This window comes from Epinephelus lanceolatus, chromosome 2 (genome assembly GCF_041903045.1).
Source record: "Epinephelus lanceolatus isolate andai-2023 chromosome 2, ASM4190304v1, whole genome shotgun sequence".
Classification (NCBI taxonomy): Eukaryota; Metazoa; Chordata; class Actinopteri; order Perciformes; family Serranidae; genus Epinephelus; species Epinephelus lanceolatus.
This window is the reverse complement of record NC_135735.1, coordinates 1,995,739-2,023,257: the sequence shown is the minus strand read 5'-3', so window position 1 is coordinate 2,023,257 and position 27,519 is coordinate 1,995,739. Positions and strand designations below refer to the sequence as shown.

The following is a 27,519-nucleotide window of genomic DNA, read 5'->3' as shown; positions in this document are numbered from 1 at the left end:
CAGTTCTCATCATTTCTATGCTGTTTTTTTTCCAGCCCCAAGGCAAAACATGATGTAAGCAACACACCCATGTCGTAGACGTTCTTGGCGGGTGCAGTGGTGGTGGTCGTAGTGGTGATGATGGCAGCGGCGGCGGAGCAACAGTGTGTCATGTGTTCATGGTGAGCTGGCGACTTCATCTCCACATAGCTGCTCTCTGAGTGTTTACACACAGCAGGTGCGTCGTTGATGGTGGCGTACGGGTTCTCACTGTTGAGGGAGCAGGTGCTGGACAACGAGCCCTTCATGTAGTCTGAAAGATAAACATCATCCATCATTAACCTCCATCCATCAGTGACGCACTGTGACTCACAGAGGAACGAGTCACATGAACCTGTTGGACTCCTGTTGAACTGGAGAGGCTCCTCACTGAGGTATAACCTGTACTGCAGCACATCCAAACCTCAGACTTACAGTTCGTAGAGTTTAATATTTATTAAAGGATAAAATCCTCCTCTAAAAATTAAAAATACAAACCACAGATATTAAAAACAGGAACTTCCTGAACTGAAACCAGCTGCTGTTCTGTTTCCTTCTCATGAAGGTTAGAAAGAAAAATCTGATGTGTCATGTATGAACCATTTCCTGCAGGCTGCTGGCTCTTACAGGAGTTACCATGGCAACCAATTTCATGTCTGATAACAGGGCCTATCAGCATCACTGCTCCCTCAGACATCATGTCAGAAATTTCCTGCTGTTATAACTCCAAATTACACTTCTGTAGATGCTGCTGTCAGATGATGAGGCTGAGGATATTCTTTATATTTCTGATTTGTCAACAAATTCCACGAACAGAAATCTGTCTCACAAACTTCCTAAACTTTTATTTTTAACCAGAATTTATGATTTGCTGTTGTATGACTCCGCCCACCAGTCCACCCTGTGGTTGTATGACTCCGCCCACCAGTCCACCCTGTGGTTGTATGACTCCGCCCACCAGTCCGCCCTGTGGCTGTATGACTCCGCCCACCAGTCCGCCCTGTGATTGTATGACTCCGCCCACCAGTCCGCCCTGTGGTTGTATGACTCCGCCCACCAGTCCGCCCTGTGGCTGTATGACTCCACCCACCAGTCCGCCCTGTGGTTGTATGACTCCGCCCACCAGTCCGCCCTGTGGTTGTATGACTCCTCCCACCAGTCCGCCCTGTGGTTGTATGACTCCCCCCACCAGTCCACCCTGTGGCTGTATGACTCCGCCCACCAGTCCGCCCTGTGGTTGTATGACTCCCCCCACCAGTCCACCCTGTGGTTGTATGACTCCGCCCACCAGTCCGCCCTGTGGCTGTATGACTCCGCCCACCAGTCCACCCTGTGGTTGTATGACTCCGCCCACCAGTCCGCCCTGTGGTTGTATGACTCCGCCCACCAGTCCGCCCTGTGGTTGTATGACTCCTCCCACCAGTCCGCCCTGTGGTTGTATGACTCCGCAGGGCGGAGTGTCAGTATCTGACCAAATGTCTCCCCTTCTGTTCCTGAGATATGACGTTAAAACATGATGATGTCACCGTCAAGCTGACCTTTGACCTTTTGACCTTCATTATTTTATCCTGTTAGACATTTGTGTCAAGTTTGGTCAGAATTAATGTTTGAATTCTGGAGTTGTCCAGTTGACCACTGAAATCTAATCACTTAATTGTTGAGTCCAAGTGGACATTTGTGCCAAATTTGAAGAATGGCCCTCAAGGCCTTCTTCAAATATCAGGTTCACCAGAGTGAAAAGGACACATGGTCACACTGACCTTTGACCACCAAATTCCAAACAGATCATTCTTGAGTTCAAGTGGACATTTGTGCCACATTTAAAGAAATTCCCTTGAGGCGTTCTTGAGATACCGTGCTCACAAGGATGGGGACACGTACACAAATGCCCTGCTGGACGTTTGTATTAAGTTTTGTCATAGTTAGTGTATGAATTGTTAAGTCATGGCCAAAAACATATTTTGTGGGGTCACACTGATCTTTGACCACAAAATCCTATTCAGTTTATTCTAGTCCAGGTCGACCTTGGTGTCAAATTTAGAGAAACTTTCTGAAGGTGTTTTTGAGATATCACCTTCACGAGAATGAGGCAGATGCAAGGTCACAGTGACCTTGAAGTGACCTTGACCTTTGACCACTGAAATCTAATCAGTTCATTGTTGAGCCCAAGTGGACGTTTGTGCCAAATTTAAAGAAACTCATTCAAGCTGTTCTTAAAATATTGCATTCATGAGAATGAGATGGATGCAAGGTCACAGTGACCTTGACCTTTGGCCACCAGAATCTGTTTGTGCCAAATTTTGAGAGTGATCTTAAGATATCATGTTCACAAAAATGGATCAGACTGATGGATTTTTGTACAGATGTATGAACAAACTGGAAACATAATGCCTTTAGCCACGGCTAGCGCCAACAGGAGGAAATAAAGACTTTGTTGGGGACTATTTTCAGTGGCGGATTAATCCACATTTGCTGGTGTCAGCGGGATGGTGTGTGAAGGTGTCAAAATAACCTACAGTGTGTGTGTTCATGGTGATGAAGGAACAGTGATGTGTTTTTATGGCACACAGGAAGAAGATGGCTGCTGATTGACTCACTGGTGGTTTTGGTTTCTTTGGGATTTAACGTAAAGAATAAAAACGTAGACTATCACAATAACAACTGTCCTGTAAGAAAAACACATGTTAAAATAATAATTTCATCACAGGACAACAGGTTAAACTTTCAGGCCAACATCAACAATCAGAAGCAGCTGAGGTTAAAAACATCTGAAGGAGAAACACAGCGAGTGCGAGGAGAACACAGCATTCAGTTATCGTGAGGAGAAGTGCCCACAGGTGAGTTTTGGGAGTGATGGGGTCAAAGCAGGAGGAGCGCCCCGGCAGAGAGGGGAAACACACAGAGGAGAGGAGTCAGGTTCATCCTGCAGAGACACAAACACACAGTCAGCACCGGCAGGTTCGTATCAACAACAGCCAATCAAATACAATCATGTTCAGGGACAGAGTGCAGAGCAGGAACTGTGAGGGTTCAACATGCTGCTCATCACCGACTCATCCTCTTCCTGCACTTCAACTCTAAGAAATAAACCTCCCGAAGAGTTCAGGTGGGTTCAGTCAGTTTCTCAGGTTCTCTTCTTCTCTGAAGTCATTTGGTGTGTGTTACATGTGGAGTGTTTCATACTGTCTGTGGAGATCTGCAGAAGATCATCAGCCAAAACAACAAAACCGCTGACAGTCCGACATTTAGTCACAATACGATGTTCTGCTGTGAAACTTTTGGTCCTGATGTTCATGTGGACGCCACCTGACAGGCTCCACCCACCTTAACACTGTTACGGACCAAGTTAACCCCCTCATGGCAACAGCACTCCCTGAAGGCATGAAGCCTCATTTTGTCCAGCAGCTCATCTGTTTTATTAGATATTCTAACAGTAACCTAAATGATTAAGATTATGTTCATTTATAAACTTTAACTTTGTACAAATCACTGTCAAAATATAATTTTACATTTGGTCAAACAGAGATGTTTCTGTGGGACGATGAACCAGAGTTAGATACTCAGAGCTACATGTAATAAACGGACAGAGCAGCAGCGTCGCCTGTTAACATGCCGCAACATAAAATGCAAGAGAGGCTCTGATTGGCTGAGGGAACTGTTGGAGCGAGAGGATTGGCTGGGGGAGTCAGAGGTTGATGATGTCACACAGGCTCAGTCCACCTCACACTGTACCTCTGTAGTGCGGCTCCACGTGGTAACTGAAGCGCCGGTCGATGCAGTAAACACCTGGAAGCAGAGAGGAAAGGTCCCGAAAGGTGAAAATAACACAAACAAACAAACAAACAAAACAAAACAAAACAAACAGAGAAAAAAAAGTTCTGAAAGGTGAAAACATAAAAAAAATAAATAAATAAAAAAAAGGTCCTTAAAGGTTTTCAAGATTTCTGCGTTTTCCGTTACGAGCACAGAAGATCATTTATGTCCCACGCCATCAACATTTTGATATCAACACATATGATATGAAGCAGCCTCCTTCATTCATGGTTCTGATGATGTCACTCGCAATTAACAACCCCGCCCCTTTTACACTAATGTGCTCATGGCTGATTTTTTTTCTTTTTTTAATTTTATATACTTTATTAATCCCCCTGAGGGGAAATTCAATTTTACAAGGTGCGGACACACCAAACCGACATCAAAGAACTAGCGGCGACGAAAGCCAACTGTCGCGTCGTCTACGTCGCCTCACGTCGCCCTGTGTCAGTTGCATTTGAACACACTACACGGACTACATCCGACGGCCAAGTAGCACGTACGTTCTGCGCCTGCGTGAGAGAGAGCGGAGTGAGAGAGTGGTACATCCTGTCAGCCGAGGGGTTTCCTATCTGTGCAGCCGAGCACCGCAGCACCTCCACGGACTATTACATCCAGACGGTCCCGGTGTTTCCTCCGCAGGCTCCACTTCACTCAGCTGCCCGATAAACCCGCTGCTTCTTCCCACTTTAACCTGAATAACAAACCAGGGCTCGGTGCTCCGGTTGGATCCAAACGGAGAGCCGGGGCTAGCTCAGAGACTAGCGGAGGCTAACTGGCTGTGCTTCCCTCCGGTCATGCTGCGGCTAACGCTCCGCTAGCCGCTCCCAGCTAGCTCCGGTTTGTTATTCAGGTTAAAGTGTGAAGAAGCAGCGGGTCTGTCGGGCAGCTGAGTGAAGTGGAGCCTGAGGAGGAAGCACCGGTTAGCCCCGGTTTCACTACAGGCAGATTCACTCGCTACAGGGGCGAGGAAATAAAACCTGAACAGCCAATCAGAGTGATCTCTCTCACCGACAAGCTCTGCCACTGATTCAACATGCTCAATCGGCCAAAAAGCCGCCGATGCCAAAGCGCTGACGGTGCAGGACACACCGCAAAAACTAGGCCGACAGACGCTCACCGACGGCCCGACTTTGGTCGACGGCCGACTGTCAGCTTGGTGTGTCAGGGCCTTTAGGAAAACCTAGAGCTGACTGAACTAGTTGATAACCGGTTATCAGACGGCCGATGTGATTGTTAGTCAGGCCAGATAATGACAAGATATCCTGAGTAAGTTGAACTGGCTTCGTGCTTCCTGTTTGGTGTTGAGGAGAGCGCAGACATTGGTTGTTGATGTTCACGTCATTGAACTTTAGTATTTGCCTGATCCGTGACTAGAAACTTACAAGAATATTAAACATGTCTGATTTTATTGGAACGTTGAGACTAGAAAAAGACTGAAGACAGCTCAAACTGAGTTTAATGACCTCACACCAAAAGATGGAGATCACAGAGTTCACCAACTGACGTAAAACTCTCATGATTTTATAACAACATCTGTTAGTTTAAAGTCACATTTAAGTCTGTTTGTTTTGTTTTGTTTAAGTAAAGTTTAAGTCGGTAGAACTCAGTGTTAATTTACTCAGTGTTAGTCCCTAATTGTCGTGACTGTGTGTGATGGGTTCTGCTGAAGGCTGCAGAGCTGAATCTGTGTTTAGTCATCTAGTGCCAGGAATTTTAAAACTGCAGCGTCAGAGTACAGGGTGTCCTTTAGTCCTCACATTATTCTGCAGAAATATTCCAGTTTATCATCCCATTCTTCCTAAACAGCGTCTGTAGGTGTGACTGTGTGACGACGCAGAGCCAAAGCAAAAGAAACTCAGACTGACCGAGATCGCTGAGGTTACAGTACGCCCCCCACTCTGGAGCACTGTTCCTGTGGCGCTTCTTCGTCTTCATCTGGGAAACACACACAGGATGAAACACATTAAAACACACACTGTAAACACTCACAGAAATGAGACGATGCTTTGTGTCCTGATGACGTGACACTTTAATTCTTTGTGGCAGGACATAAAGATTTCAGCCAAACGTGTAAACCAGAGTGACGTCAGACACTGAAACCTTCTGTTCTTCTCCTGTAATTAAATCAGGACCTTTTGGGACTTTTTTACAATATTGGCTGAATTACAAGGATCAAAATATTATGATTTTTATATTATGAAAATATAAAGTTTTCTGAAAACAGAATTTGGGATCAATATTTTATTATATTTTATTCACAATTTAAAAAAAATAAAATAAATAACTAGCCTAATATTTCCTGCCTTTCTAAATGAAGTAATTCTAAACAAAAAATATGTAAAATGCTGTAAAATAGGAAAGGCCCTCTGTCATTATGAATATCTGTGAACTTTAAATCCTGAATGAATCACTTTCATTTTGTTTTTTAGTTTTGTTTGTCGTTCATTATCATTTATTTCTGTCTGCTGTTTCACTGAGTTATTTTAATACTGTAATCTGTATTCATGATGCCATAAGACGCCTTTTTGATTGTAAATAACTAATTAAAGTTAGGAGGAGAAGGCACGTATTAATATTTAAGATTTGTTAGGCCCCGCCCCTTTTGGTTCCTGTTTTATAAAGAATGGATCTTTGATTTCTGACTGACAGAGACGAAAGCTGCTCATTTTGTTAAAATGACAACCTGTTACCAGCTCACCCTTTTTAAGGGCAGTGGCCTTGTGGGTAACCTGTTGACAACTCTTCATTATATATCTGCTTGAACAGCTGTGAGGTTGTTGTACTGTTGGTTCTCAACATCTGCAGGCACACACATATGTGTCTATTAATGCTTTTTTTTATGGGGCACATTATTCTTTCATACTGCAGTTTATCTGACTGTTTGTTTCCAGGGGGAGAAAAAATGTTTTCCTGTACTCTTGTATACATGATTTCTTAAATGTGAAAAATAATAAATAAAGTGGATTAAAAAAACTGCCAAAAATAAAGCAGCTGAAATCACATCTACCAGAGAAAGAGTCCTTGAACGTACCTTGGTGGAGCTCCTCTTGTCCGGCTTGGCGTAGTGGGCAGCGTAGGTGCACGGCCCCAGAGTGCGGTAGCTGGTGTTGGAGAAGCAGCGTCCTACAGAGCTGTTACTGGGAGAGGAGTCTGGAGAGGAGAGCAGGCCTGTACACTGCAGCCCTGCTGTCAGCACACAGCATCAGCACACACACTGACATCATCTACACATCATCAATACACACACACACAACCTGACACCAGGAATCTACACACTGATGCTGCAGATTAAAACAAAGGAAGTCCAACTGGAACCAAGAGAACACTGTGAAACACTGAGAACATTCATTTCCTTTACCTGCTCTCTCCTGCGTGTGATCATAGAAGGTTAGAGCTGCACAGACACTAACAGTCATTATCTCACACAGTGCAAATTAATTTACAACAATTTTCAATAACTCATTGTTTATAAAGCTTCCAGCCTCTAAAATGTGAGATTTCTGTTTTCTATCATTGTAAATTGAATTTCTTTGGCCTGACAAAACAAACTGATGAAAAACTTTCTCACATTTTTTGACAATTCATGGATTAAATGATTAAATGAAAACAGAATCAGTTCCAGTCGTAGCTCAGGTCGTCTGTCCGTCCACTCAGCCTGGAAGAAAGAAAACCACCTGGAGGAAGAAGCTAACCACCAGAGCCTCAGTCGTCTCACCTGAGAGGGAGTAGTCTGTGGAGTTGATGTGCAGGGCAGGCGTGTAGGTGACGCTCGGCACGTGGTGGCCTTTCTCTCTCTGCCGGTAGCGGAACCAGACGACCAGGCCGAGCATGGCCATGATGAGCAGCAGCAGGAAGATGATGCCCAGGACGGCGCCAGCCGACTGGCGCTCTGATGCCAGCGCCGGGCTGATCTTAGTGTACGGGTTCAGCTCCTCCATCATCAGAGCCGCTGAGCAGAACAGGACACACAACAGGTAAACACACAACACCTGATCTCCTGTCACCAACACACACTACGGCTCATTAAAGTCCTCACAGTTCACTCACAGCTGTGTTGTTGACTCTACATATTTTATTCTTGTATTTTACACCAGATCTGTCTTTTTATCTGTAACCCAGCAGACGTGTGTGTCCATCAGACAACTCTTTGTTCCTTCATCCTACAGAAACACTTTGTCTTCTTTTTAATCTCTAACATAATGTATATCCTCCTGTCATCTTGTTTTCATGTTTCATCTCCATCAGACCCTCAGATCAGCCTCACACACACAACATTAGCTCTCACCCTGGTCACAGCGGATGCCTTTGAAGCCGATGCTGCAGTAACAGGTTCCCGTCACGTAGTCACAGGTGGCGTTGTTCATGCACTCACACAGCTGCTGGCAGCCGTAACCAAACGTCCCTGCAGGACACTCTGGACACAGAGGAGGAGGAGCAGAGGTCTGATATGTCTTTAGATCTCACAGGTGGATGAGCAGAGATTATTACAGGTGTAATGTTTAAACTCAGAACTCTGATTATCAGTTTAAGTTCCATCGTCTCTTTGTGGCTCGACTCTCTTCAGCTCATCATCTTAAAAACATGAAACTACGGCCGAGTCCACATGGACACAGGTATTTCTGAAAACAGGGTTTTTCCCCTTGTTTTTAAAAAATCCTCCGTCCAAATGAGAATGCAAAAACCAAACCACTGTCCAGATGAAGCCAAACCAACAGTCAGCTATATCACCCTAAAGCCAGGCAAAGGGTCAGAAGAAGACGACCAATCAGATCGCTGAAAAATAGGTGAAAATTATTTTTATTTAATATCAATTAATTTTTTATCACTATAATAATGATAATTATTTTCCTCTTCAGTTGATCTACTAGAGCCAGATTAATATGGACTGGTTGCTGCCACACGTTGGGTTTAGGGGTAATGTTTGTGTGTTATCGTTTGGAAAAGATCATGTTTGGTGCCACTATCTCAGCAGGAAACACAGCGATAGATCGCTTAAAGACAACCTCATTAAAGGAAATAACCACTTTAGAATGAAAATACAGACAGTACTTACTGACCCTCATGCCGACAAGAAGTCCAGTGTAGTTTTTTAATCCACAAAACTTGTTCGGGGTATCAGAGGATAACAGCTAGCCGGATTTTGAAAATGTAATAAAACTCCACTAATGCATTTCAAAAATGTCAGAGCGGCTCGTCCGTCATAATCCAAGTGCCCTGAAGCAGCGGCATGCAAAACTGATTTGAAAAGACGTAATTTACTCCACTTTTATAGCATCATTTCTCAACGTGGTCAGTTAGCCTGCAGGAGCGCTGTGTTAACATGGGAACTTGTGCGAGACTGGAGAACGCTCAAAAACGCTCTTGTTTTCGAGTCACGCGATATGCAGACTAACTGACCACGGTGAGAAATGATGCTATAAAAGTGGAGTAAATTACGTCTTTTCAAGTCAGTTTTGCATGCTGCGGCTTCAGGGCACTTGGATTACGACGGACGAGACGCTCTGACGTTTTTGAAATGCATTAGCAGAGTTTTATTACATTTTCAAAATGTGGGTTCCATGCACTTCAAGTGTAGCTGTTATTCCGGCTAGCTGTTATCCTCCGATACCCCGAATGAGTTTTGTGGATTAAAAAACTACACTGGACTTCTTGTCGGCATGAGGGTCAGTAAGTACTGTCTGTATTTTCATTCTAAAGTGGCCATTTCCTTTAAGGGGTTAAAAAGATGTCAAAAACACAGTAATGACTCCTTAAATCACAACCAGTTCAGTTGTTTGTTGACGTCTCTCTGAGGTGTCAAATCATCCACCGTCCCCTCCACAGTCAGCTCAGATACTACGTCACTTTAGAAACACTGATATGATTCTTATGAAACGTGCTGTCTGAGGCTGTTTCATTTCACGCAGTGACTTAATGGAGAAGGGGCGGGACTTAATAAGGTTATACTTCCTCTCACTCCTTTTCAGATGTGTAAATCAAAGTAACTTTACACTGACAACTGCTTTACATTATTTGTGAATGTGACTTTCTGTTGGTATCTTCAAGTCTTTTTTTTACATGTGTAAAATAAAAATCAAATATAAATATCAACGTGAAAATAAAACGTGTCCGTGTACGTGTAATCTCATAATCTATGTTGTCATAACACATCCCTCCATCTTTACTATGCAGCAGCTGTTGTGCTTCTTTTTCATTTTCTTCATCATTTTTACAATACAACTAATGTTTATTCCATTAAAATACATTTTAATATGAAGTATAATCATTTTCATTATTGTTGAACTACGTGAGCAGAATAATAATAATATGAGAATATCATTATTTTGTGATGACACGAGGCTGTCTAAGACATCGATGAGATTACTGCTCAGCCTTCGCTGGTTTCTTTCATCCTGAACACCTGACACTGTGTGTGTATGGACATGGACGTGCACACACACTCACTGAGCTCACAGCTCTGTCCGATGAACCCCGTCCTGCAGGAACACTGTCCGCTGATGTGGTCGCAGTCGGCGCCGTTCTGACAGCGACACACTTCAGCACACTGGCCGCCGTAGAAACCTGTGGGACAGCCTGAAGACAGACACACAACAGCATGTTTTCAATGTCTAACAGAGGACGAGGACACTTTCCAACATCCGCTGTTCCTCAGACCTGAGAGATGATCCACTCATCTGAAGCAGCTTTCCTGTGACTGGCTAATCTGTTCTGTCACAGTGGAACCAGCGCGGATCATCTCTGCAGATTGAACCGGACCCAGTTTGCATCTCAGGCAGATTTAACCCTGGAGACACTCTGGAGCTGTTTGTGGTGACGCAGCAGCATCAGTGCAGCAGATGAGTTTCACTCAGGATGGAAACAAACCCAGAAATAATCTGAGCTGACGTGGCGGATGAAAACTTTTAAATTAAACCACAGCTGTTTCCTGTAAACATCCATTAGACAGAACGAGCTGCTCGATCAGTTCTGACCTTTTATACTTACAATGCAACAGTAACGCAGCCGTCGCTCATAACAGACTTTTTGGTTTCATGTTCACATTTGAGTTTTAGATTATATGACTGAACTGATGATTAGTTTACAGCCTCTGCGATTAGACGCTGAGTTTTAGTTCTCTGCTGCTGTTATTAATAAAGGCTGGTTCTCCCTTTTATTATTCTCTAACAGTATCTGAACGACCCCAGCTGACCCTGAAGCCAATGTAATGTCAGAAAGAGGCTGCACTCTGACATCAGACAAACGTTAAAGTCTGGGTGAAGCAAGGAAGTGTTTATATGTGTGATGAGTTCGTAACACCACAGAATAATGTGTTATTAATAATCAGCAGAATATAAAAGATTAAAAACAATCACCAAGTATGTGAAGTGCAGATGATCCAAAATGCAGCAGCACGTCTGCTCACCAAGACTAAATGCCAAGAGCACATTACTCCAGTTTTAAAGGCTCTTTATCGGCTTCCTGTTTAGTTTAGAATTCATTTTAAGATTTCTCTTCATGGACTGACTCCTGACTGTTTATCTGATATCTGCCATATTTTTTTATGTGTGTGTGTATTTATATCTTTTTAACTTCATTTTATTGTCTCATATCTGTATTTTCTTATTCTATTAAATAAAAGCTAAAAGCATCAACTGTGCTGCACAAATAAAGTTATCATTATTATTATTAGGCTTCAAAATGGGTTGTAAGGGGACTACAGGTACAGGACTCCAGTGTGTCATCCAGCAGGTTTTTAGGCCCGACCAACAATCCTGGACACAGGGACAGTTTAACAGTCTGACTCCACGATGCAACAACACAGTTCTCAGTCATTATTTTCAAACACGTCTGATGTGTTTAAAAACAAATCACTGACTTTGCTTCACCCAGACTTTAAATTTTGCTTGGAATGAAAATCAGGCTGACGATATTTTAAATGTCTAACGACGTTCGAGTTTCATGTTGTGTGGACGTTGGGTTTTATTTTCCATACCTCACGACTAAATGTTGTTCTACCTTGAGATGACGTCAGCATGAGATGTTTGGAAGACGTTGGATTTTGGTTATTTAACAACAACTTAAAACCAACAAAACATCAGCGCCATCTATCGGCGGCATTGGACGCTGTCCTGACATTGTATAAGCGTCTAATGATGTTGGCCAGCTGAGGTGGCATCGAACTCCACTGAGGAAAGGATGAGGTAGAAAGGGAAGGAGGGAAGGGAGGAAGGAATCTAAGGAGATAAAGGAATGAAGAGGCTTTTCTCAGTGTATAGTTTGTACATCCTTGATTCCTGTCTCGCGTCTTAATCTGTCCCAGAGATTTGGGTGGAGGAGACAAGAAGGAGACACGAGGAGAGTGGAGCCGAGGCAACAGGTTGATTATCAAAATGAGACACCTGTGCTTTGGACATGTGACACACAGCTGCATCATCAACTGTGTGTCACACCTAGACTTTCGCCAAGGATACACCTGTGCATCCTCGCTCACAGCTCCTCCTCTCTCCTTCCTCCTCAAGATTTTAGGACTTTTAGGAAGTGAGTGATCCTTCGAGGGAACACACTGAGATCCATTTCTGGGTCACAGTCAGGAGGACGGAGGAGAGAGGAGACAAGGAGGCACAAAACTATCCGACTAAAAACTTCCCTCAGCCATAAGCAGCTGCTGTAGTCAGAGCGACACCTGAACAAGGCGATGGAAGTCACCCCACGTTTCACCTCTTTATTTAAAGTGGTGTCTGTTTATTTAGCTTCATAATAAAAAGCCAAATGTCTCCAGGCGTGTAGTTTGTTTGATCTGCCACCAGATGGAGGTGCAGGTGTGAGATATTCAAAGCAGGAGACCGTGTGTGTGTGTGTGTGTGTGTGTGTGTGTGTGGGAGGCATACGCTGAGTACAGTAGAGTCCCGTCCATCCAGGGCTGCAGTTACACTCTCCGTCTGTGGCGCTGCACTGAGCTCCGTTGTGACAGTTACATGTGTGGATGCAGTCTGGACCCCACGAGCCCTGAGGACACGCTGCCAATAACACGCATTAAAGCGCACACACACACACACACACACACACACACAGTTAGATAAAGACAGAGGAAGATGAACAATACACACAGTCTCCTCTCTAACACAGCAGCAGCAGCCGTCAGCAGGCTGAGCAGGAGCTGAGGACGCTCTGTGCCTTCAGCTGGGTGAACTGGGTGGTAGCTCTGTTCAGTGTAAGATGGATAATTAATGTCAGAGCCGATGGAGTAATTGCCTCTGGGTTTTTTTGTTTTGTTTGTTTTCCTCAGCGGTGTCTGACTGGTTCACGGTCAACTCCAGCGGGTCGATAAGTGCTTAGGTGAGGGGGGGGGAGTGAGAAAGAGGAAGAGGAGATGATTTGTGGCGCCTCACGTTTGGAGCAGTCCTCGCCGATCCATCCAGGGTAGCACTGACAGGAGCCGTCGATTGGGTTACAGGTGCCGTTGTTGGTGCACAAACACGCCTCAGCGCAGGCTTTACCGAACTTTCCACTGGGACACACTGTGACCACACACACACACACACACACACACACACACACACACACACACACACGTACTGTTAGTCTTCATGGCAACACCAGTGATGGAAGACATACCCAGATATTTTACCTCCTGCATTCAAAACTTTACTGAAAAGGTAACTTATAGCCTGGACTCCATTTCCCCATGTTTCTGTGTCTCAGTGACTGATGGGAACAATTTCTAAAACTGGTCCAGTATTGACAGAGAGCGCTGCAGCCGACAGCCACAAAAACAGGCTGTAATGTAACCACTCTGTTCACACCGTCAGTGTCTGTCCACTAACAGTGTTTGTTTTGTCACTGACAGGCTCAGATTGTTATTCTAAGTGTCTGACAGCATTATGAAAGGATCCCTACAGAGATAGAGCTTTGTGTTAAAGAGTCAGATCCTTTCTGTTTAACCAGAAACAGCCCTGAAATCGAACATGCCCCAAGTGGTTACACTGCAGCCGATTTAACCGCTGTCGGCTGCAGCGCTCTTTCTCAGTAGTGAACCACTTTCAAAGCTGTTGTTCCCATCAGTCACTGAGACACAAAGATGTGGGAAAATAGGGTCCAGGTTGCAAATTACCCTTTAAGTAAAGTTTTAAATGTAGGAGGCTGTAGTGTAATCCCTGCAGGCACTTGAGCACCATCAGTGTCTGTCCACTAAAAGTGTTCTTGTCACTGACAGGCTCAGATTGTTATTCTAAGTGCCTGACAGCATTATGAAAGGATCCCTACAGAGATATAGCTTTGTGTTAAAGAGTAAGATCCTTTTTGTTTAACCTGAAACAGCCCTGAAATCACCGTCACCAAACCCACCAGACTCCATTTAAATACTCTTACTCCTTAACACAAAGCTCTATCTCTGTAGGGATCCTTTCATGATGCTGTCAGACACTTAGAATAACAATCTGAGCCTGTCAGTGACAAAAAAAAAAGTTGTTAGTGGACGGACACTGTAATGCCGCAGGGGGACACACAGTGTCTAATTCTGTGGGAAACAGAGGAAATAAAAAACATATTGAAAACAAAGTGAACAAAATTTAAAGAAAATATGATTTGAGGAAACTAAATGTCTCTTTTCAGACTCTGTCAACAGGAAGCTTTACTGACCTTCTCCTTCAGTGAAACATTCAGTACAAAAACTCATTTTAATCATTATTATCATCTTTAATTTGATGAGAACTGAGTTTTTTTCAAATTGCATTCTGATTAAAATTGCTTTGAAACATACCTACTTATATGAAACAGTGTGAACTGAATCATAACTGCTGATTGTTTCTAATGTGCTAAGTGTTTCTGCAGAAAACAGGACGAGCCGGAGAAAAAAAAAAGAGACTGTTCAATGTTTCTCATCATGAAGTTTGTTTCCAGTTAATCATTTTAGGGAAATGCGCCTCCTGTTGCTTTAGGATGTAACACTTCTATTTTTTTTATATCTGGATCTTTAAATCTAGTTACACTGATAAAATATTGAGACACAGACAGTGCAGCGTCTGACGAGCCTGATGATATATTAATGTGCTTTGGGGTTTTTTGATTATTGCCAATTAAAGTAAGAGGATGTAGTGCTACTACTGCGTGCTCTATATCAGTGGAGAGTTTAGTGTGAACTGAAAGTTGTGAGTTTATTGAGTTGAAAGTTTCTTATAAAACAGTGTGAACTCTCTGAGCAGGATGAACGGAGGCCGAGCGACGATCATGTGACATCTCAAACAAAGCGTAGAAGTTGGAAATATTCAGAGCTGCTGTTTAACGTGACCTCATGACGCCAAACGTTTAAATGTTTAATGAGTGTTTGTGTTGCATCATTATGACACATTACAGGACGCAGTGTGTGCTCATCGTCCCCTTGATTAAACATGAACACATCATTACAGTTTCAAAAATGTAATGTGCTGCGTCTTCGTGTTAATGTTTAGATAAGATAAATATACATAAACCATATTTATTATTTCACTGTTCGCCGCTCATTTGCATTTTACTGCCACCTGTTGCACAAAATGTATCGTCTTCATTAATAGTTTCTGCCTGTCTCTGCTTTTAATAACCATTAGCTGGCCGTGCAGATTGTTTCTCTAACAGAATAAAACCCAGAAGGATTCTTTACTCGGAGTACGAGAGCAATAAAGATCATTATGAACGCCTTAATGAAGTCCCTGCACTTACGTAACAGTAACCAATGTATGACTAGTGTCTGTAAACTTTGGATCAAAGTGACGCACGGCACATGTGAGTGCATGAAGAAAACCACGTTTAGTAAAGATAATTAGCAGGAGAGGGACCGCAGCTCCCCGAGGACCTTCTCTTAACTCAGCACACAATTAGACTTTAGCCGACACTCTCTGGTGATGTCACTCGGTCCGTCCAACACTTTGGTCCACAGTGAAAAGTATCTCAACAGCTATCTGGAGGGACGATAATAAAATGTGGTGCAGAGGTTCCTGTTCCGCGCACGATGGATCCTACTGATGGTGACTCTTTATAGAAACTTTAAACAGGTCAAAAAACAGTTTGAGTGGATCACTGATCAGCCCCACTGAGCCCAGGGGCCCAAAGTGTAAGGGGGCCTTCATCTTTTAGATGTCACTCAAATGAACATGTACACACCCGGGGCCTCGTTTACAACCACTTCGTACACACAAGACAAGGCCTGCAATGTGCGTACGCCACTTTCTAGGCTTAAGTCAGGATTATTTAAAAAAAAAACAACAACTCGCCAACGAAATGGTGTGTACATTTGAGGAAACACTGACCCAAGATATATGTTTTTAAAATGCAAAGAGTTGTACAGTGTCTGAAACAAAGAGGATGGTGTATGCAGAGATGATGCTCTTAAACAATGTGCGTTAAAGGTCCAGTGTGTGAGACTGAGGGGGGATTTAGTGGTGTCCTGTGGTGAGGACTGCACGTTGCAACCAGCTGAAACTTCTCCTGTCTCCCAGGTCAAATACCGACGACCTCTGGTTTGTAGTCAGACTGAACCACCAGCCCAAAGTGTCTGATGACCTGGGAATGAGACTCAACAGTAAACTCTGTTTCTCCAGTTACACACTGCACCTTTGATACAGATAATTACAATGATTAAATATTCATAAAGAGGATACGTGGAATAAGACAGAGCGTAGAAATATAATCAAATCAAAGAAACATACAACACAGAACATACATCAAACATTATTCACAGAGAAGATGAGTTTCTGTCTGTGAATCATTGAAGGCTGATGAAAGCATGAAAGTATTCCTTGATGTGTTTTAGGGTGAATTTCATTTTGTGTTTCACTGCTGCAGCTACCTTAGGAGCAAGTTATTCAAAACATCAGTTAAAGAATCCTGATTTGTTTCTGTTCAACACCAAAACCTCAGGAACAAAACCTGGAGCCCGACTGACAAGACTCTCATCTGTACACACTACACGTTACATTAAAGGGGAACTGCAGTATCTTCCAGTCAGGGGCCTCATTAATAAAACTCTGCAGAGAATCCACACTAAATGTTTGCTACGTACAAATAAGGAAATGCATGTATGCCAAAAAAAATTCTGAACATCTGGATCTTAAGTTATCAGAGAAAAAAGATGAGCACACATGAGCAGGTGCTGGGCAAGCAGCCCCTCTCAGACAGGCCGAACACCATTGAAGAAACACAGATTTGTAATGTCAAACTGCTTTAATCAGTGTTTTTATTGGTTTAAATCAGCTGGTCTGTTTGTTTTGGAGAGGAGGAGACCTCTGTTGGTAATTCAGCTCCCGCTAAAAACCTCCTGAACAATGAACACTGAAGGAATTCTAACCGGGAGAACTTTCAGCTGGTTGCACTCTACAGTCATCACCACTAGATGCCACTAAATCCTCCTAAATCTGACATCTGGACCTTTAATGCACAGTTTTAATATTCTATCCTCTTTATTTAAAACACTCCACAGCTCATTTTAAAACTAATATATTTTAAACATTTCTTGTACTTTTCATATTTTTTTTTTTATATTTTTGTGTATTTCATAATAACGATTCTCGACTTTTGTAGTGCTTCTTTTATTGTTTTTATTAGAGCGGTCAAAATAACACGTTCATTTAGATTAATTAATCACAGAGAAAATAACACATTAAAAAATTAATGCTGAGTAATCATGTTCAGTGATACCCTTTGAAACGGTGCATCATTGAAGGCCACAGTGTCGAGTGTTGATAGGAGCAGTGTTCTCTGCAGGTTCCGCAGGAAGGTGTTTTCGTACCATCGGAGAACTTCAGTCTGAAATATCACCTCAACACAAAGACTTTAGCAGCGATCCAGGAGGTCTGAGCTAGCACAGCCTCGGATGCTAACGCTAGCAGCCAGCCTCGTCACGCTACACTAGACCAGGTGTTCAGACTGAGTCAGTCTACCTGTGACCGACTCACTAACTCCCTCACAGAATGGACTGCAGACCGGTTTGGGTGGTCGAGGACAGGGGGACAACTGTGTCCAACATCCAGCAGCTTTACTACGTCACATCTGACAACACTGAATTGAACTGGAATTTTTTAAATACTTTCACAGCAAAAACTGATGTATGTGATTAATTTAGATGAATTAGCTATTTTTTTTTTTAAATTGTTTGACAGCCCTAGTTTTTGCACCAGGATACCGAGGCACAGTGAAACCGTCTTGACACCAAAGCAGATGTTTGTATGTTTGCTTCTAAATGAAGATATCTTTGTTTTGTAGAGGTATTACAGATAATGCACGGTGGCTAACACAGAGCACTCTGCAGCTCTCCTAACAGCACATTTCTGTTCTGTGACTTTCACATCTTGGACAGTTTCCACTTGAAAAAGATGTGATTTCTTCATTAAAGCGGTGAAAAGCCATTTTGTCTCAGTTAAATCTCACACACACAGTTAGCTGTTTTCTTTAGAGATGCAGCAGAGCCTTTGAGAGTTTACCAGTCAATAACATCATTAGGGTATCACACGTCGGGAGGATGGGGATAGAGCGGGACTAAAAGCCCCGGTGCCGGTTGTCTGATTTATCAAGACTCGCTGGGTTATCTATGGACCTGCTCAAAGATGCAGCGGCCAGCGGAATGGCTAATGTAGGACAGGGCATAACTAAGGCCGTCTTCATGTTTAATGATGATGAATATTTCACAGCACACTCCTCCACTGTCTCTATTTAAAATTCGACTTGGCAACGGACCTTGGACCAGCTGCCTTCATAGGAGAATTAACACCTGTTTAACCTGCAGAGGAGTTAAACCATACTGAAGTAATGATGTACAGGAGGAACCCACAAAAAGATGATTCAGATAAAATGAAGAGGTTGGAGAAGTTGTTAAAAGGACACACAGAACGAGCTCAAGGTTTAGATTTCTTTCTCTTTCATTACCTACAGTTCTAATGAAATGTAGACATTCAAGAGCTGCGCTTTCTGCACCTCAATTCTCACCTAAAGTCAATTAGAGATGTCAGGGTTTCACAAAAAAAAGGTTGTGTGAATGGAGATGTCAAAAGGCCGAGTGCAGCGGGTGAATCAATGTCTTCTGTCCTGTTTCTAAATAAACGGAGCAGCTGAAGGTTGCGAGCGGCTCGGAGACGTGTGAGAAGGTGATTACAAAACAGCATCAAATGAGATGTAGAAGATGAATCATGCACCAACTCTCTGAGAGTTTGTCCAATTGATCGACTCAAAAACAAAATGACGTTGGTGTCTGTGTGGAGCAGGTCTGCTGCATGTCACACTGACGGGTCTAAAAATATATTGGTCACAATCTGTGTCACACAGAGAGAGACATTTTGAGATGTTTCAGGCAGGCTGTGTTTAGTGGCCGCAGCTCTAAAGTGGCAGTCGGTGGACGTGTCTCAGAGTGTGATGTAGGACCTCAGCTCTGGACAGAGATATCACCACATTTTATAAACCACACCGTGTGTATAGAAGCCTTTAGACGACCAAGCCCAAATTATACTTTCTGTGTTCACGCAGAGGGTTTGTGTGATGTAATGTAAAATTATTTTTTTTACGAGGGGGCTTTTTAAAACCCTGTGGAGTTGCATTTTTTGGGCTTGAGATCAAAAATTAATTTCAAATGCTACATTACAAACTGATTGAGGGAATCTGACGTGGGCATCTAATGGTGTGTTCGACTGGCACTAGGAAGTTGGAATTTCTGAGTTCCCTGTTGGAAATTTCAACCGGAACGCCCCCTGAAGTCAGATTTCCAACTCGGAAAGTTGGAGGAACCTCACCGACCCCGACCTAAAAATCTAAGGTTTTACTTAAGTATTACAGCTGCAGTGATTTACTGTTTTTAGCACTTTTCATCTCATTAAATCAGTTGTACGCACAGTTCTGTCCAACGTGTACCTGTTGACGTGTTGCTAGACAACCATTCACACTCACATTCACACCTGGGACTGTCTTTGGACTGTGGGAGGAAGCTGGAGCACCTGGAGGAAAGCCACGCTCAAACAGGGACAACATGCAAACTCCCCACAGAAGGGCTCCCACACCCTGGGGTTCAAACTAGGAACCTTCTTGCAAATTATTAGTAATGCTAAAATGTATGCTATTCAGTTTATTGTTGCACACGGACTCTAGATAGAGACAGTAGCCATGTTTCCATCAGCCTGTGTAGATGCGCATCTAGAAGTATTGCATCGGAAAATTATGATGGAAACGCCAAATTTCAAATTAAAACCTCCTGATTCGCACAAACTAAAATACGCTCACTTTAGCCGGGTTTTTGTTGATTCGAAAAAATGTTGATTTGCAAAACGGGGGATGGAAACAGTTATGTTCGAATTAAGTCTGACGTAGCGCACCTCTCTCCATGGTGATATCCACACTCCGGGTCGGGAAGGCGGTAATGCACTTACAAGCTGGTTGCCAACCGCCAGAAAACGTAGAAGAAGAATGCGACACTTGTTTTGTTTCCGGTTCTGCGGAAAACTTGTGCGAGTTCGAAGTTTTCACCAAAGTCCGTACATTTAATGGAAACACACAGGATTCGTATTTCTTTTAATGCGCATTTCCCAATGATTCGAATCACTTCTGGATGGAAACATAGCTAGTGGTGTTTTCACGTCCTCGTGTCCACGTTGGCCACTGTACTAAGAAGCCCAACTGCAATGTGCAGCACCAGAGTTACACTGATTTGTAACTTGAAACGGATTTATTCAGTGCGTGCTTCACCTGTCTGTTTTATTTGGAGAGGAAGAGACCTCACACACACCTCTGTGCTTTCAGTGAAAACTGTTGAACGTCTGGATCCGATGCTTGTGCTGGACTCCCTGCCTGCAGTAACATGCCAAACTGTGTCAGAAATACATGGATTGGTAATGTGGAACTGCGTTACTCTGTATTTTTACCAGGTTCAATCAGATGGTCTGTTTGTTTTGGAGAGGATGAGACGTCTGTGGATAATTCAGCTCTCAGTGAAAACTGCCTAAATGTCTGGATCAGAAAAAGGTGAGCACACACAGGCATGTTGTGGGCGAGCCGCACGTCTCCAACATGCCAAACATGACACTGCTTTATTAAATGTTTTTACTGGTTTAAATCACCATCATGGTTCATTTGTTTTGCAGAAAAAGAGACCTCTGTGGACAGGTTAGATACTTATAGGCTTTTAAAGTGGCGTATGCACATTTCAAGCACTTGGTTACAAATGAGGCCACTGGCTAGTTTTGGAGAGGAACAGACCTCTGTGAATAATTCAGCTCCTGGTAAAAACCTCCTGAAAAATGAACACTGAAGGAATTCTAACCAGGAGTTAGAGTTTCAGCTGGTTACAATCTGCAGTCCTCACTGTAGCTGCCACTAAATCTGACACACTGAGCCTTTAATTAACTACAAATGTTCCTTTATTAATGTTGGTGATAAGGTGTTACTGCAGCTGTAAAGCAGACAGACAGACAGAGGAAGAGCAGCTGGACTGTTTCATGACGAAGGACAGAGGAAACTGACCTTGATTACAGAGCGAGCCGAAGAATCCAGAGAGACATTCACAGTGACCGGTGACATGGTGACACGCCCCGTCACTGTGGACACACTGAGGACACGACTGGCTGCAGCGCTGACCGAAGAAACCAGGAGAGCATGCTGCAGAGAACACACACACACACACACACACACACACAGCAGTGTTAGAGGGATGTGTGTGTGTGTGTGTGTGTGTGTGAGACAGAGAGAAGTCAATTTCAGAGTCTAAAGGGAACTTGTGATTAGTTCTCTGATTAGTTCTCTGATCATTTTAATAATGGATTTCATGGTCCACTTAGTCCCAATTTAGCTACGTATATGAAGGCTTAACGTGGTCCAGCCTATATATATCTATGTGTGTGTATGAACGTGTTTCCTGCCCGTCGTCTCCTCTGTGGGTCGACCTGTCGGCAGTATTAGCTTTTCTTTGTTTTCCCTCCACCACACTTCCTCCCTCGTACGTCTTCCTGAGGCCTTTAATTTGCTTTAATTGATGTTCCTCTAAGTGGCGAGACGAGCTGGTGCAGGCCGCACCACCGCCTCGCTCACACTACAGGATTTTACTAATTAAGATAATTGCCCAAACTGTGAACCGAGAGCCCTTAAATTTATCACTGTGATGCAGAGAGGAGACAAAGAGGAGCTGGTGTGTGTTCGATCAGCAGGAAGGAACCACCAACAGGTGGCCTCACAGTTTAGTTCAACAGATGATTTACAGTTTACGCATTAATCTGATTTTAAAATGAACCCTTCTTATGTCTGACTGGACGAACACGTGACTCACTGGACAGTGAAAAAACAAAACAATAGCTCATCTGGAAACAGAATTTCTCCTCAACCGTCCACGAAAATTATTTTCTAAATCAAACGCAGCTAACAAGTTCGCTAGCTACTACAACTGTGAGGTACTTTATGTTCAAGATCAGGAGCATTCAACATTTTCTCTGTAACATTTTAGAGCCCAACAGGTTCCCAGGTACCCGAGTAGCTAAACAGCAGCTGAAGCAGCTACATGACCCGCCATCAAGCTACATGACTCGCGAACCATACCTACACGTCAGTCCATGATCAGCCTCCTTCACCCCTCAGCCCAGAGGCGGAAATCCCGACGAAACTGTTAAGTTAGCAGTTAGCTAGTTATACATTAAGAGAGGTGTTTAAGGTTAGGGTGAAGGTAGCAAAGTTACATCTTGTTACTTATGACAATGCTAACTTAGTGATAAGCCAGCTATAAAGTATTATGTAAAAGAGAGGTGGTTAAAATTAGGATAAGGATAAGTTAGCAATTAGCTAGTATTACATTAAAAGAGAGGTGGTTAAAGGGAAATTTCGGTTTATTTCAACCTGTCTCCTATCGTCCTAAATTTGTTTCAAGTGACTAGTGACATAAAAATAATAGTTAGCATGTTAGCCGTTAGCCTAGATACAGCCGGGGCGCATAGTAGCGTCAGACCTGTTAAAACGTAAGTGAACGGGCAACCTTCAAGTGCAAAGTTAGTCCACTAAACAAGCTTTTTTTCCACAAAGACCGCCTCATATCGTTAGGATAAATGTCAGAGAACATATAGAAAATGACATGTAAACGTGTTGTCTTACCTTACCAGTGTGCTGCCATGTTTGTTTACCATCTAGCTCTGCTTTCCAAAGCGCGGCCGAAATATATCTGGCGAGCTCTAGATAAAGCCCAGCTGGATACTACTCCAGGTGGAGGTGTCTCGTCCTCGGTCACATCCAGACCTTGAAAATAAGGCTGCAACCGGTCCCATTCCTTGCAACAGAGGCATTCCTCTTCTGTGGGCACTGGGGCACAGCATTCACAGGTACACCACCAATCTCCAGAGCTACGCAGCCTTGCAGCAGCCATTCCTCCTCTCTCGTCCTCTACCTGTTGCGCCTCTCTCTCTCTCTCTCTCCTCCTCCGTTCTTCAATTTCACGAAGCTCTTCATCAGTGTATTCTGGCTCAAATAAATAAGGGCGGCCATCAAACTCTGCAAAATCAAATTCCTCCTCCACAAAGTCAAAGTCTGGCAAAAAGTCAGCCATTATTCTATAAATCTTTCATAAAATAAATGAATGAACTTTTCAGGCTACTGTCCGGTTCTGCCTTCCAGCTGTTGCTGCTTGTTCTCGCGATATTTCGGCCACGCTTTGGAAAGCAGAGCTAGATGGTAAACAAACATGGCAGCACACCGGTAAGGTAAGACAACACGTTTACATGTCGTTTTCTATATGTTCTCTGACATTTATCCTAACGATATGAGGCGGTCTTTGTGGGAAAAAAGCTTGTTTAGTGGACTAACTTTGCACTTGAAGGTTGCCCGTTCACTTACGTTTTAACAGGTCTGACGCTACTATGCGCCCCGGCTGTATCTAGGCTAACGGCTAACATGCTAACTATTATTTTTATGTCACTAGTCACTTGAAACAAATTTAGGACGATAGGAGACAGGTTGAAATAAACCGAAATTTCCCTTTAAGGTTTGGGTGAAGGTATTGGGAAGGCTACATCTGGTTACTTATGCTAATGCTTACTTATGGTGTGTCTCAAATCACATACTTCCGTTAGTACACTTCTATGTAGTATACTATGTGCACTATGTGCTTATTGGCGTAGTGGCCCCTCCCCTTCTGCTATGTAGCCAAGATGGCGACCATTGAGGGCGAGAAGTGTCCATAGTTCCACACTCACCTTCTTGACCATTTTGAGTGCACCATCCAGGTACTCATAGTGCACTACATTTTTCCATACTTCTCAGTGTGAACGCACTTATGCACTCACAATATTAAGTGTAAGTACAGAAGTACAAGATTTGAGACACAGCATTAGTGATAAGCTAGCTAGGGTTAGGGATGCAGCGATATACCGGTTTTAATGTATACCTTGATACAATCATACCGTGTACATTTGCTTATCTACAATACTGAAAAAAGAAAAAGCAACTGGACAGAGAGTCTCCCCTTAATTTTAGTTAATTTCAAATGGGAGAGTTTTTACACAAACTTCCATTAACAAAATGGTTACAAGTTTTTAATTATAGTAATAAAACTTTTGTTCAACCAAAAATTACCCTTCTGTTTTCATTCCTTCCTTTGTGACTCAATAATATAAATTCTGCAATACCACGATACCAGGAAACCGCAATATTTTCTGCAACAGTTACTGTACCGTGAAAATTCTCATACTGTTACAACTCTAGTTAAGGTTAGGGTGAAGGTAGCAACATCTTGTAACTTATGCCAACGCTAAGTTAGCAATTAGCTAGCTACGAAGTTCTACGTTAAAAGAGAGGTGATTCAGATAGTTGTCCTGGTGGTGGGTTTGTCTTGTACTAGTGGTGGGCGTGGTTTGTTGGGGCGTGTCGTGTATGCTACAAAAATATGATGCGCTAGGTACCCTCCTACATCAGTTTTAGATGTTCAGGGACGGCGTGTCAATTTACGCTCGCTACATCCATTGTGTCTTTTCAAAATACTCTTTCATACAGTTTCTGCTGGTTACGTGTATACGACTTCAAGATCAACTTTGATTTTCAATCATAGATTTTGATAAGTTTTAGCGTGAGTCCTTCCTCCACTGCACTGCAGCTACGGCAGTGACAGAACAGTAAAGTATGTGAGTGGAGTGTGTGAAATGTTTCTGTACTTCGTCTGCAGTTGGTGCCGCGGTATCCTGGAGCACACACACAGGTGCCGTCCTCTGGGGAGCAGGAGCCTCCGTTCTCACAGGTGCAGCTGTAGGAGCAGTTTGGTCCCCAGCGTCCCTCCTCACACACACTGTCACAGTGGACACCTGCAGGGAAGTGCACACACACACACACACACACACACACACACACACACAGTGTTAGTCTATGGTAAGGCGGCAGGCTTTGTTCTCAGATACCCAGATTTTAAGTGAAGTCAAACTGACTTCCCTCTCAAAGTTTCGGATGTGTCACTTGAACTCGAAATGGAAAAAGAGAGAATGATGCAAAGACGAGCAGGATGAGGGAACATTAGCAGAGAGATTTTAAAGCACCTACTCAGACATTGAGTCAGCAGAGAGGACAGATGTGACAGATCAGAGACACAAAGAGACATTTCCTCTGTACTTGTCTCCCTGTTAAAACGTGCAGTCACTGATATTCAGTATTTTTCTTATTGTCAACAAACCCCAGGAAAAAACACAGCTGTGAATTTATCTGCTGACAAAAACGGTGTGTGTGTGTGTGTGTGTGTGTGTATCCACAGCAGAGTCCTGCACAGGTCTGATTTTCAAGAACTGATCATTTTGGAGCATTTCATACATGTGAAACTAAGGTAATATTTAAAGACAAAGGTAATTCAGGAGGTTAGATTTAAATAAATATTTACTGCAGCATATCTCCACAGGTAATGTGCCTGTTAGAAATACACCTGATTGAAGCAGCTTTTCTATTCCAGGTGGAAGAGAGGACAGAGGGTTCATCCCAATATCCCTCCTCCATCTTTGATCACCTGACCTGCAAATCGCTCAAGACCTGCCATCTTGAAATACGTCCCAATTCCTTAAATGCACTTGGAAGAGTCGAGGATCGAGGAGGGATGTCTGAGGAGTAATAAGCAAGGATACACAAGGGCAGCCTTCATGGAGTCTCTTACTGATCCACATGTCTTCTTATTGGGGATGGCAGCAGCTCAAGGACTTAGCTTGGGATCCAGATGGTTGCTGGTTCAAGTCCCGTATGGACCAAGTATGGAGCTTGGACTGGTAACTGGAGAGGAGCCAGTTCACCTCCTGGGCACCACTGAGGCACCCTTGAGCAAGGAAGTGAACCCACAACTGGTCAGGGCACCTGTCCAAGGCAGCTGCTCTAAGGCAGTGAAAACAATTGTATTTCCCCTCAGGAATTAAAAAAGTATATCTTCTTCTTCTTCTATTGAATATCAGTTATTGATTGGAGGCTGCAGCTGATCGGACTGATCGGACACATCACACTCATCAGTGGAGTTTTATTCCAGAGTGCAGACAGATCAGAGATTAAACTGAGAGGCGTCACTCTGAAGGTTTATACTTTGTTTTCTGAGTCGCCATCAAGTTATAAATCTGAATAACAAAAGTACCAAAAACAACTTTCTTTATTTATTGTAAAGATTTTTCTTCTACGATCATTTCACATTTCCCTCATCACCTTTTATCATGGATACAATTAAAGTCAGAGAGTCTGTCTGTCAGCAGAAACACATTTACATCAGTGACTGTCGTTTCCACTCAGTCACATGAGGCTGATCAGTCCTGAGCGTCGGGTTGATGAGTCACAGACTTTTAATCTTGCCTGAAAGATTGAGCCTCAGAAATAAGTCTGTGGATTTTCTCATTTATCCAGGTCAATTCCATTCTGGCAACAATTAAATCGTAGGCAACTGGACTTTGATTTTGTCTAGAAGACGTTTCGCCTCTTATCCAAGCGGCTTCATCAGTTCTCAACACATCAGTCTGACTAGTCCTCACTAGTCTGACAAACAGTGGAGTAAGACTCAGGTTTTTAACCTCTGTGGAGGTGTACACCCACCACCCTCATAAGACAATACTTCGTTAGTGGAGTTTCACTGGACCATTGTTTGGGTCAGGTGAGTCACACTAGTGAACGACGGTCGTTAGGAGTGGGTGGGGCCACTGGTGAGCGACAGTCGTTAGGCATGATGTGTGGTTACCAGTGAACGACTGTCGTTGTGTTTCTTTGAGCCACTTGAGGTTAGTTTCGGGCAGTCTTTGTTGTTCGATCAACAGCAGAAACTGGACCTGAGGAGTTTGACCTTCTGTGTTGAGCCATGCACTTTTTCAACCAACACCAAATTCCTGTGTGTTTCAAACCAAGTAACACACTCAGGCAACAACTGGTACACCCCAAAGACAGGGTACCAGAAACTCAAAAAAGCAACTTGGTATATGCTGCCCAATGCAGTGAGGAATGCAAGGACTCATACATTGGTGAAACCAAACAACCATTAAACAAGCGCATGGCTCAACACAGAAGGGCAAACTCCTCAGGTCCAGTTTCTGCTGTTTATTTACATCTAAAGGAGAAGGCTCACTCCTTTGAGGACAGCAATGTGAAAATCTTGGACAGAGAGGACAGATGGTTCGAAAGAGGGGTGAAAGAATCCATCTACGTCAAAATAGAGAAACCGTCTCTAAACAGGGGAGGTGGCCTGAGACACCACCTATCCCCCATTTACAATGCGGCCCTTGCTGCTGTACC

At 43.4% G+C, this 27,519-nt stretch overlaps 1 protein-coding gene across 2 annotated transcripts in view; it reads right to left on the bottom strand.

The window, feature by feature from the left end:
- LOC117259401 (multiple epidermal growth factor-like domains protein 11) overlaps window positions 1-27,519 on the bottom strand; it is a 221,351-nt gene that overhangs the window by 2,694 nt on the left and 191,138 nt on the right. The window contains exons 15-25 of one of the 2 annotated variants that reach the window (XM_078173119.1): window positions 24,942-25,088; window positions 21,283-21,417; window positions 13,203-13,331; window positions 12,702-12,830; window positions 10,279-10,407; window positions 8,120-8,248; window positions 7,550-7,783; window positions 6,866-7,017; window positions 5,700-5,769; window positions 3,751-3,804; window positions 68-292 (exon numbers count right to left, since the gene is read on the bottom strand). In XM_078173119.1, the coding sequence (XP_078029245.1) occupies window positions 68-292; window positions 3,751-3,804; window positions 5,700-5,769; window positions 6,866-7,017; window positions 7,550-7,783; window positions 8,120-8,248; window positions 10,279-10,407; window positions 12,702-12,830; window positions 13,203-13,331; window positions 21,283-21,417; window positions 24,942-25,088 (1,533 nt within the window). The remainder of the gene's footprint in view (window positions 1-67; window positions 293-3,750; window positions 3,805-5,699; window positions 5,770-6,865; window positions 7,018-7,549; window positions 7,784-8,119; window positions 8,249-10,278; window positions 10,408-12,701; window positions 12,831-13,202; window positions 13,332-21,282; window positions 21,418-24,941; window positions 25,089-27,519) is intronic. The other variant, XM_078173121.1, reaches the window with a different exon arrangement.